This window comes from Scyliorhinus torazame, chromosome 22 (genome assembly GCF_047496885.1).
Source record: "Scyliorhinus torazame isolate Kashiwa2021f chromosome 22, sScyTor2.1, whole genome shotgun sequence".
In the NCBI taxonomy this organism is placed as follows: domain Eukaryota; kingdom Metazoa; phylum Chordata; class Chondrichthyes; order Carcharhiniformes; family Scyliorhinidae; genus Scyliorhinus; species Scyliorhinus torazame.
Window position 1 is genome coordinate 96,171,067 of NC_092728.1, and position 12,194 is coordinate 96,183,260.

Genomic DNA, 12,194 nt, shown 5'->3' on the forward strand with positions numbered 1-12,194 from the left:
GGAGCCTGGGTGAGTCGCTGCAGTGCGTCTTGCAGATGATACACACGGCTGCTACTGTGCGCCTGTGGGGGAGGGAGTGAATGTTGTGGATGGGAGTGGTGACGAACCTCTTGAGTGTGATTGGAGCTGCACTTACCCAGGCAAGTGGAGAATATTCCATCACACTCCCTTCTCCTGTTGTAGATGGTGGACAAACTATGGTGACTCAGGAAATGAGTTACGTAATATAGAATTCCCAGTCCTTGACCTGCTCTTGTAGCCACAGTATTTATATGGTTGGTCCAGGACCAATGATAACCTCCACGATGGTAATGGTAGCACCATTGAAAGTCAAGGGGCGACGGTTTGATTCACTCTTGTTGGAGAACTTATAGAGCTTCAAGCAAGGCCCAGAGTTAATTGAACAACTTGATTTGTATAACTGTAATATCCAGTTATTTTTAAACTGTCTGGTACCTGATGCACACATGTTTTAAAAGCCATCTAACCACTGAGAGATCATGGGGGCGATTCTCCCAAATGGAGCCCAAGTATTCGCGCCGTCGTGAACAGCGTCGCGTTTCACGACGGCGCGAAACGGGCCCGGGGACAACCGATTCTGCCCCCACAGGGGGCCAGAACGGCGCTGGAGTGGTTCACGCCGCTCCAGCCTCCCTTCCTGGCGCCAAAATGGGCACCGTGCCAACCCGCACATACGCAGTTGGGCCACGGCAACCTGCGCATGCGCGGGGAGCTTTGGCGCGCCGGCCCCGACTCAACATGGCGTCGGTGTTCAGGGTCCGGCCGCGCCGGAAAGCAGGCCCAGGGAGTGGGTAGGCCGGCCCCGATTGGTGGGCCCCGATCGCGGGCCAGACCCCATTGCAGGTTCTCCCCCCCCCCCCCCCCCCGGGGATGGTGCCCCCCTCCCCTCCCCCACAGGCCGCTCCCCCCCCCCCCCTCGACCGTTCGCGCAGAGTTCCCGCCGGCAGCGATCAGGGGTGAATGGCAGCGGCGGGACTCTGTCGTATCCGCGCGGCTGCGCGGCCCATCCGGGCCGGAGAATCGGTGGCTGGCACCGTGCCAAACGCGCTGCTGCAAATGGCGCCGATTCTCCGCACCTTGGAGAATTGCGCGCCGGCGTCAGGGCGTCGTGGCACGGTTGCGCCGATTCTCCGGCCCGGCACGGGGCTCGGAGAATCGCCCCCCACATGTAGACTTTATTCTTGAAATAATTAGATGAAGCGCACCCTCTATCCCCAAATTCACACATCACATATTCTCAAACCGAGAGAGATTAACTGCAGTTTGGTAGGAAGTCAAGGGCCTTAATTCTGTTTGGGGATATTGTTGTTCAACCAGTTGGAAGCATGGATCCACCATAGACACTGGTGGGCTTCTCATTGCCACTCCTGGCGGGCACATCCTGCACAATACGTGGAGCCAAGTGGGAAAGAATCCCAATTCCCATTGACTGGTGCAGTCCTTCATAGAACATACAGTGCAGAAGGAGGCCATTCAGCCCATCGAGTCTGCACCGACCCACTTAAGCCCTCACTTCCACCCTGTCCCCGTAACCCAATAACCCCTCCTCACCTTTTTGGTCACTAAGGGCAATTTATCATGGCCAATCCACCTAACCGGCACGTCTTTGGACTGTGGGAGGAAACCGGAGCACCCGGAGGAAACCCACATACACACGGGGAGAACATGTAGACTCCGCACAGACAGTGAGCCAGCGGGGAATCGAACCTGGCGCCCTGGCGCTGTGAAGCCACAGTGTTATCCACCTGTGCTACCGTGCTGCCCTATGCCATCAATGAGCCAGGTGCCAATAAATCAAATCAAGGTTAGCTGGTCAATAATCCACAATGTTCTGGAGCCCTGTGGAACTGTCCAGCGTAGGCCTCACATTGACAACCTGTCTTTTTTATTGAATGTGCGATTTTATAAGGTGATTACAACTTTGGACCGACTCTTTAGTTGAAGGTAAAAAAGGGTATTGAAGGGAGATATGTTGAAGAGGTGCATCCCATGAATATCTAAAGACTCTGTAAGATTTTCCCTGGCCAGGCTTTTGGCAGGGGTGGTGGGGGGGGAGGGAGGGAAAGGAATCTCTAGATTGGACTGTGCTACTGGAATTCAGTTCTGGAATTCTCAGAAAACCAAAGGAAATGATTTTTGATGGTCCCTGGACAATTATTGACTGGGTGAAATGAGACGTGGACCCAGTAGAAGCTCAGAGTAATGATGGACTGTTTCTTCTGAAGACTGCAATTCTGCGGTGAGTGTGTTATAAAGTATAAATGCAAAATGCGGTTTTCGTGTGTTGAAATGCTAATATGGGCTGTATTTTCTGTCATTTAAAATATTAGTTGCTGATAACTAAAGTTTAGTCAATGTTGATTTTAGTTTTTTGTTACGGTAAAAGTCTTAAAACTTGAAATCTTGTTGTGCGATTCCTTCAAGTTGGACACTGGGAATTCAAATCTCTTTTTAAAAGTCATCAGTTTTTATTGTCACCAAAGAGAAGTGGGAGTGATTGGTCAAAGAGAGGGATGACCCTCCAGAACCATTCATGGCACTCTCTGAGAGACAACGATACAAATCTGGGAACAAGCCACCCACCTGATCTATCAATCTCAGGTGGCATCTTACCTGGGGAAATCACAACGAAGGGTAGAAGTGAAGGCTGCAGACCCCAACCGCTCCCCCCCAGGGGCTGGTTTAGCACAGTGGGCTAAACAGCTGGCTTGTAATGCAGAACAATGCCAGCAGCGCGGGTTCAATTCGGCGGGTACTGGCCTCCCCGAACAGGCGCCGGAATATGGTGACTAGGGGCTTTTCACAGTAACTTCATTTGAAGCCTACTTGTGACGATAAGCGATTATTATTATTAATAGCTGATCCTGTCATCCACAGAGTTAACTTGGGAATCAGCTATGATTCTGGCCACACAACACTGAAGACTAGATTCTGCATACAGGCAGGCGGATTGATATACTCCCTGTTTCCCATCCTACAGACATGTCCCACAGGGAAAGAGGGAAAACTGGGTTGTGGATCACAATGGACCATTGCCGTTGAAAAATCTGGATGCCCCATTCTGATAACGAATAGGGGTTAGTCATCTGCTTGCGCTGCTGTTCGGGAAGGAGGCAGAAAATCTAAATTTAAAGTGCATCTAAAGCTTCTAGCAATTGCATCTGTGTTCCTTTTCAATGTAAGATATTCATTATTGGTACATTACTGGACATAATGTTTGCTCTGTGGTTTATTGTAGGCGGAAGATGCTGGACTCTATACCTGTCTGGCAACTAATCCAGTTGGTGAGGATCAGCTGCAATTTGTAGTAAGGATAAATGGTATGGTTATATAATTTAAACATTCTCCTTTCATGTTTTTCTTCTTGTAAATGACCTGCGCTGTCCTCAGGTTTGTTTTACCTTTCATTCCCGCTGCAGACGGACATTCGGCCTGCTACCATATGGTTGAGTGTCTGCTCTCCTCCTAACATCAGTTCCTAATAGTCTGAATCTCCTGAACTCTTTACAATGTCAATAACATAGCCAAACATTGCCGTTATTTAATAGATAACGGTCCGAATTCTCCGGCCGTTGCGATTCCCTTTTCCCGCCGGCAGCGCACTCCCGCCCCCGGGTTTCCTGGCGTCGCGGGATGGTTACAATGGGAAATCCCATTGACAAGCGACGGGAACATAGAATGCCGCCACCAGCTAAATGGCGCGTGGCCGAGACACGTGCCGCTGGGGGATCGGAGAATCCCGCCCAACTTCCAGCATTTTCCATAACAGTAGGGCCTCAATGTCAGAGGGACGGTCTGAACCACCCTGTCAGAAACTATGCAACAAGTAGAGGCCATTTGTCCTTTAGTATCTGGTCCCTCTTAAGTCTAACCCCAGTTCATCCCTGTTCATCCTCATATCTCCACAGCCGTTCTGCCCCATGGAGCAAATGACCGTCTCCGTGTCTGTCGGAATCCCCAGTGTGGTGCTTGCATTTTCGGTTTGAGTTTGATCCGTTTCCAGTTTAGTATTTGACCGCATTCTCCATGTTTCAGTTGTGTTTCTGTCTGCTTGCTACAGTCCCTCCACATATCATGGGCTCCAATGGCATTCAGATGGTCGCGCTATTGGCTGACGAGCAGCTAACCCTGGAATGCGAGTCTGAAGCTGACCCACTTCCCGATGTCCAGTGGTTTAAGAACAATGTCCCGTTACAAGTGAGTGTTTTTGGACAGCTGACTTTAACAAGCGGACGTGGCCCTCAGCTTTCCTCCCAGTCCAAGTAGTCCACGCGCCATCGCAATATATATTCTGCATTGTCAGCTTTTTTCTGGAAATGTCGAATTTAAGGATTGTACCACCTTCACAACCGGAGTAGGACACCCATCATTCAAGCTCAGTAGTTCACCTCTTGATCCGATAGCTCAGAACAGTATTTCTGATCGCACCAGGTTATAGCAGTCATTCTCATGACGTGTCCGAGATAGACAATTTAAGATTGTGACTTGCAGACAAAAAGGCGATTGCTGTAATCAGCAGGTGGCACGGCTGCACAATTCCAAATTCCAATGAGAGGAGTCCGAGATTGGCATGACACAGGTTTCGGTTGTGCAACGTGTACCCTTTGCCACTCAGAGATCAGGGGCGAAATTCTCCCGAAACGGCGCGATGTCCGCTGACTGCCGCCCAAAACGGCACCAATCAGATGGGCATCGCGCCGCCCCAAAGGTGCGGAATGCTCCGCATCTTTGGGGGCCGAGCCCCAACATTGAGGGGCTAGGCCAACGCCGGAGGAATTTCCGCCCCGCCAGCTGGCGGAAACGGCCTTTGGTGCCCCGCCAGCTGGCGCGGAAATGACATCTCCGGGCGGCACATGCGCGGGAGCGTCAACGGCCGCTGACAGTTTCCCACGCATGCGCAGTGGAGGGAGTCTCTTCCACCTCCGCCATGGTGGAGACTGTGGCGGAGGCGGAAGGGAAAGCGTGCCCCCATGGCACAGGCCCGCCCGCGGATCAGTGGGCACCGATCGCAGGCCAGGCCACCGTGGGGGCACCCCCCGGGGCCAGATCGACCCGCGCCCCCCCCCCCCCCAGGACCCCGGAGCCCGCCCACGCAGCCTTATCCCGCCGTTCAAAAGGTGGTTTAATCCACGCCGGCGGGACAGGCAATTTATCGGCGGGACTTCGGCCCATCCAGGCCGGAGAATCGAGCGGGGGGGGCCCGCCAACCGGCGCGGCCCGATTCCCGCCCCCGCCGAATATCCGGTACCGGAGACTTCGGCAACCGGCGGGGGCGGGATTCACGGCAGCCCCCGGCGATTCTCCAACCCGGCGGGGGGTCGGAGAATGACGCCCCAGGGCTTTGTGACTGTTCTTGTTACTTTTACCCTTTACACTCCGAACTCTTCTGTATTGTTTCTTGGGTTTTTTTCCAGGCTAATGCTCACATCCAGAATCTGCCGGACAGTCAATTCCTGCTGATCAGTAATGTTGCGCCCGCAGACGCTGGCGACTATAGATGCCTTGCCACCAACATTGCGGGACAGGTGACTCGCACCTTCAACGTAGTCATTCATGGTGAGCGCAGAATTGCACAGACCTCTGTTCTCCCGTCATTGGGGGCAGAACAAAAGGTTGAGGTGATATAATAAAGCCCGAGTGGCTTCTGATAAATTAAATCGGGGAAAGATACTTTCACTGGTCAGTGGGTTGGTAATAAGAGGGCATAAATTTTAAGTTTCGTTTACATTGGTCTGTTATTCTACATGTTAAACCCAGGCGTTAGTTTTGCGGACTGATTGACTTGGTGTCTTTTGCCTGTATTTCAGTAACTCCGACAATCGCAGCCAGTTCCCCATCTCTCTCCGTCTTCATCAACCAGGTTGCTTTGTTGGAATGTGAAGCCCAAGGCATCCCCAAACCAACAGTCACTTGGAGAAAGAATGGCAATTCGCTGGCTGCAGACAGCTCCAGGTACAGGCAGATAGCAGAACATTTTTGATTTATTTATTTGTTCACAGGATTTGGGCGTCACTGGCCAAGACAGCATTTATTTCTATTCCAATTCTCTTTCCGTGCCTAGTGGTGCACTCAGGTACACTTTTGTCTATTTCCACCGCCAGTAATCCTGGAACAGGTCTTTAGTCTGTCATCGGGGGCTTATAACTTGGGTGGAGCCACACCCCATCAAGCATGGTTGACCATAGACATAGAATTTACAGTGCAGAAGGAGGCCATTCGGCCCATCAAGTCTGCACCGGCCCTTGGAAAGAGCACCCCACAGGACCCACACCTCCACCCCATCCCCGTAACCCAGCAACCCCACCCAACCCCCTTTGGACACTAAGGGCAATTTAGCATGGCCAATCCACCTAACCTGCACATCTTTGGACTGGAGGAAATCCACGGGGAGAACGTGCAGCTTCCGCACAGACGGTGACCCAAGCCGAGAATCGAACCTGAGACCCTGGAGCTGTGAAGCGACAGTGCTACCCACTGTGCTACCGTCTCTCCTGCTCTCACCACCAGCCATTGGTGCATCTGGAAAGATTGGCAGGTTGATATACTCAACCTGGTTGACCGCACCATGAACCCACCATCCTTGACCATCAAGTCCTGGGGTAGGACTGGAACCCAGAGCTTCTGGCTCAGAGGCGATTTGCTAACCTCTGAACCACAAGACCATTCCCAGCGTTTATTGCCCATCCCTAATTACCCTTGAGAAGGTGGTGGTGAGCCGCTCCCTTGAACCGCTGCAGTCCATGCGGTGTAGGTGCATCCACTGTGCTGTGAGGGAGTTCCAGGTTTTTGACCCAGCGACAGTGATCGAACAGCGATTATAGTTCCAGGTCAGGGTGGTGTGTGGCTTGGAGGGGAACTGGCAGGTGGTGGTGCATCCACTGCACTTGTCCTTCTCGATGGTGCTGACACTATTAACTGGTGGTGGAGGGGTTTGAATGTTTATGGTGGTGAATGGGGTGCCAATCGAACGGGCTACTTTGTCCTGGATAGCATTGTGCTTCTTGAGTGTTGTAGGAGCTGCACTCTTCCAGGCAAGTGGAAATTATTCCGTCACTTGTGCCTTATAGGGGGCGATTCTCCCAAATGGAGCCCAAGTGTTCGCGCCGTCGTGAACGCCATCGCATTTCCTGACGGCGTGAAACGGGCATGGGGACGACCGATTCTGGCCCCCACGGGAGGCCAGCATGGCACTGGAGCGGTTCACGCCGCTCCAGCCTCCTTTCCTGGGGCCAGATGGGCGCCGCGCCAACCTGCGCATGCTCATGCGCGGGGGGCTTCTTTAATGCGCTGGCCCCGACTCACCATGGCGTCGGGGTTCAGGGGCCGACCTCACAGGAAAGTAGGCCCGAGGGGGGGGGGAGAGGCCGGCTAGTCGATCGATGGGCCCCGATCGCGGGCCAGACCCCATCGGAGGCCCTCCCCCCAGGGATGGAGCCCCCCCCCCCCCCCCCCACAGGCCGCCTGCAGCGACCAGGGTTGAACGGCGCCGGCGGGACTCTGTCGTATCCGCGTGGCCGCTCGGCCCATCCGAGCCGGAAAATCGGCGCCCCCACCGATTCCAGTGGCCTGCGGCCGGCGACGCACCAAGCGCGCCGGCACAAATGGCGCCGATTCTCCGCACCTCGGAGAATCGCGCGCCGGCGTCGAGGCGTCGTGGCGCGGTTGCGGTGATTCTCCGGCTGTAAATCTGACAGGAAAATAGAAAGTGCCGGAAAAGCTCAGCGGGATTGGCAGCAAGTGCGGAAGAAGAAGAGTTATATAGGATCGAAACGTTAACTTGGTTACTGTCTCCACAGATGCTGCCAGAACTGCTGCGTTTATCCAGTTTCATTACAGTTCCTCAGTGCTAGGAGCCAATGGCCACTGGCATAGCTCACCCGAATTGCCATCCTTTATATGTGAGCCAAGCTGCGCAGTGTTGGGAACTAGTTCAGCTTTGGAGGGAGAGCATCGCAGCCGAGCTCAATGCTGTCTTTATCCACTAACGCGCACTTTCCATCCCCATTAATTCATGCTTTTGATTGGAGCTGCCTTCAAAGTGACCAGCAACGGGAACCTTGTCTGTTTTTCTTCCCAATCCTCCTAGCCCAGGAATTCTGAGTTAATCTGTGGATCTCTGACTGACTGGGAATACCTAACATGGAATATCCCGAAGATTGAGTCGCCACAGCTCAGTACTACACCACAAACTCCCAATTGTCTTCAATGTGGGTGTTCTTTCTTGGAAAGGCCCAAAGGATTGAGCAGTGATTCCTGGATGCATCAAAGGAGAATTGTGGGCAATGGGGCTGCATACTTCACCAGCTGGAGTGTTCTATTGGATAGGAGTTTGAGTTGATAGTTATCGTAAAGGGATATTGAACTTGATAGTTGTTTTTGCCTTGTCGCCTCCATCATGGTCATTTCTCTCCCTTGTCCCCTGATTGGGGAGTTTTTGGATTACTTTGCAGATTTGACTTTCTCTCTGAGGGATCCCTACGAATCCGCTCAGTCCAGGCTTCGGACTCAGGCCGCTATCTCTGCACAGCGTCAAACGCGGTTGGCACAGATCATCATCGGATTGAGCTACAAGTCTTGGGTATGTTGACTTTAACAGAAAAGCTGCCAGGAAGCTTTTGAGCCATTGAAGACTTTCTATAAAAGTATTGTGGGTGTTGTATCAAAATCAATAGGAGAGAGGAGAAACAAGAGCGGAGCCTCACTGCTGGCAAGGGAAAGGAAGGGACACTCAAGTTGTTAGTTGTATATTAATTGTGCTGCATTGTAGTTGGGTGGCGGGTATTAAATGGGGATTCACTTATTCTCCAGAAATACACACAGATTGAAATTGGGCTTGTTGAGTTAGGAGGCGCATACTTGTAATGTGTAATTCTGTGAATAAATTGTTTATAAAAGTGTGTAAATATTGGCTCCAGTTCTATCCTTCATCAACTGGTTTTCTGGAATACAAACACAAGTGATTTGTTGAAGGGGGAGGTGGGGTGGGGGGGGGGGGGGGGCAAATGAATTCATTTCCGGGAAGGGAAATGACCATGGAGCAGTTTTGGGTAGTAATGTGCGAAAGAAAAAACATTTCCATTATGCATTGAAACATTTCGCTGTGAATTGCCTGCTGCTAAAAAAGATGCAAGGAAAGGTTTGTCGAATAGCATGTCCTTCTCCGTCCACTATGTCCAACCTCCGCCTCTTCTTTCTCACGGTCTGTGGATTCTTTACATTCCTTTGTCTTTCTGACCTCCTCCCAGCTCCCTGTGTTTAAAAACCCAGTTTAGTGGATACTCTCTAATCAACCTCAGCTTACCCTCTTAGCCTTTTCAAGTTTGTCAGTGCCCTGCGCCCTCCCTCAGTTTTCCAATGAAAGAAACCCCTTCAATAAACACCCTTGTCCCCATTCCTGTATGATTCTATTTAACTTTATTTCTTCCCTCTAGGTGCTCCCACCATAAGTCCCGCTCCAACTAACGTCACAGCTCTGGCAAATCTTCAAGCAGAGTTGACCTGCGAGGTTTCAGGAACCCCAAAACCCGAGGTGACCTGGAAGAAAAATGGTAAACCTCTGAACTTTGACCTGCAGCAGAACATGTACAGGTAACATTGAGGGACTGAGTGGAAAAACCTGGTTGTTTGAGGGACTGGGTTAATAAAACAGTTAGATACTTTGGTTTGAGGAACAGTTGAGTCAGTTGTACTGACTTTTCATCCTGGGATTTATATTGAGTCTCGCCCAATAAATGAGATAAATGTCACAATGTATCCTATGTGAGATGGGTTGGGAGAGTCGAAGCCAGTAGTTAACAGAGAGCTCAACATGGAAATCTCACATAATTTGACAAAACCCAGCACTAGATTGATAATCTCAATCAGGGGAGTCACACACTGGGCCACGGGAATGGACATAGAACCTGATGGATTGATAAGGAGGCCATTCAGCCTATCGCGTCAATGCTAGCTCCTGGAAAGGGCTGTCCAATTAGTCCCACCTGTGGTTAGAATGTGGAAATCTCCACCACAGGAAGAGATTGAGGCAAAAAGTGTTGCTGCTTTCAGAAGGAAATTGGATACGCCCATGAGAGTAAAAGGAGTCAGAAAGATATTCTGAAAGGCTGAGATGAGGCTGATGTAACGTTGAGGAGACTCGTGGAGGGTTATAAACTCTAGCACAGTCAAGGTGGGTCAAATGGTCCATTTCTGTCTGGTGAGTTCTATATCATTCTGCGACATTGGTGCAGTAGGAGTCGCCGATGAATGGCTGAGATGCACTGTCAGAACAGAGTAAGGGGATAAATAACCCATCCAAAACTAACCTCGTGTAAGACCTGTACAAGGTGCTGCCCATATTTATTTGATGACCTGGCAGGTTCTGTGTGAAATAATATTTCCTTTTATTGGCGCCATATCTGGAATAGTTTACGTTAAATCTGAAATCTTCCCCTGGTGCAATTACACAAACCTAGCGAGAATACAGCTCAGAAAGCCAATTTGTCTCCCATTGTCTGTCTACTGGTGGTTCCCGATCGCCCCTCGCTGCCGGGCAGAGTCTAGAGAAATGGATGGACTGATTACAGAGAGAGGTAGCTTGTAGGTTTATATAAGATTTTTGAGAGCCTTAGCTCCGTAACATCATTTGTTTGTTAGACCTTTTGGGGTTTTGAACATTCAGACCCTCTAATGGTTCAGAACCTGGACAGATCCAGCACTGCCTTCTGTTCAGTCTAATTCTACCGTCACCAGCTGATGTGTTGATCATTCTCCTCCTCCAGGTTGTTGCCGTCGGGGTCACTGGCGATCCTTTCAGCCACCACTCAGGATACGGCGTCGTACGAATGTGTAGCCTCTAATGAGGCAGGTGATTCCCGCCGGCTCATCCAATTCACAGTCCACGGTGAGGTGGTCTTAACCAAAGCACTATTTGCCTGGCGTGTGACAGTGAGGTTCTGTGGTGGGTGACGGGGTGCAGTTTGAAGAATAGATCAGAGACTGGGTGAAGGAAACAGGATCAAAGGATCTCGGAAACAGGGCTGGATTAAGTCTCAGAGCTGTGACGTTACGAAGAACAACACCAATGCAATTTGGTCGAAAGTCCTATTTCCACGTTGCGATTTTTCCATCCGTCCATGAAATGCAGAATAGTATCTCTTTCTGTATAAAGAAATCTTTGGCATTGCTCACGGTGAATCAGAAGGATTCTCATGTGGGTGCTTTTGTGTCTGCATGTCCTCATCTGTCAATGAATTGATGTCTATATTCTGTGTTCTCTGTTTCTCTCTCTCTCTCCCTGTTTTATTCCCATCTGTTTCATTCCTGGCCGTGTATCTTTTATAGAGATCATCTGTCTCTCTGCGCGCTGACATTTCCTCCCATCTGATATTGCTGCAGCCATCTGTCTTTCCTCTGATGCCTTAACCAGATCTGTCCACGTTCTGCATATCTGCTTTGTCTCCGGCCTCTCGGGTACATCTGTGCTCTTGCATGTTTCCTCTTGCACTTTGTCCCATTGGCTCCTGTGCCCCTGTTCCAGTTTCTGAAAAGTGCTGGTCAAGTGGCCTGGACCTGTCTTCTGTGCCTGTGATGTTTGCATTCTAAATGTCTGGAACAAAGACAAAAAAGAAATAAAGAAATGGGAGAGCGGTGGTCATGTGGACAGGCGAAGCAGAGACAGAGGAAGGTGGGAATATGCAAGAGGCCGCGTGAAGGGTAAGAATAGAATGAGATTTGAAATTGAGACCAGAGGCGACAGGCTGGGCCTAGGTTTACAAACACTGGGAGGAAATACTCCTGAACGTATCATCTGACATTCCACTTTCGCCCAGTCACAAACACTGGGGGCGATTTTAAGCCCGCACTCACCGTCCGTGGGATCGAAGGGGCGGGCGGCAAATCCCGCGAGAATCAGGAAGCGTGATTTTCTCGCTGGAGAGGTCGGGTTACCTGATTTTTCCCGCTCCTCGCTGCCGACGTCACATGGAACTGGAATCTGTGGAATGAAGAATGATTGAAATTGTAACTGGAGCCCGTGGAGTAGGAGAGTAGGGTCGGGAGTAAGGGAAGTGAGGGTGGGAGAGACTGGAGCGCCTTCGGAAATGAAGTGGAAATTAAAATAAAAGGCGATTAAAATAGTTTTTAAATATTGTTTAAGGAAATAAAAAGTGACTCTTGGAAACACTGGGCCAGCC

The 12,194-nt window shown here is 50.8% G+C and overlaps 1 protein-coding gene across 1 annotated transcript in view; it reads left to right on the forward strand.

Annotated features, from left to right (window-relative positions):
• LOC140399244 (hemicentin-1-like) overlaps nucleotides 1-12,194 on the forward strand; it is a 492,970-nt gene that overhangs the window by 396,031 nt on the left and 84,745 nt on the right. The window contains 7 exon segments of the mRNA XM_072488667.1: nucleotides 3,260-3,341; nucleotides 4,082-4,218; nucleotides 5,436-5,577; nucleotides 5,829-5,973; nucleotides 8,472-8,599; nucleotides 9,453-9,609; nucleotides 10,782-10,903. Of these exon segments, the coding sequence (XP_072344768.1) occupies nucleotides 3,260-3,341; nucleotides 4,082-4,218; nucleotides 5,436-5,577; nucleotides 5,829-5,973; nucleotides 8,472-8,599; nucleotides 9,453-9,609; nucleotides 10,782-10,903 (913 nt within the window).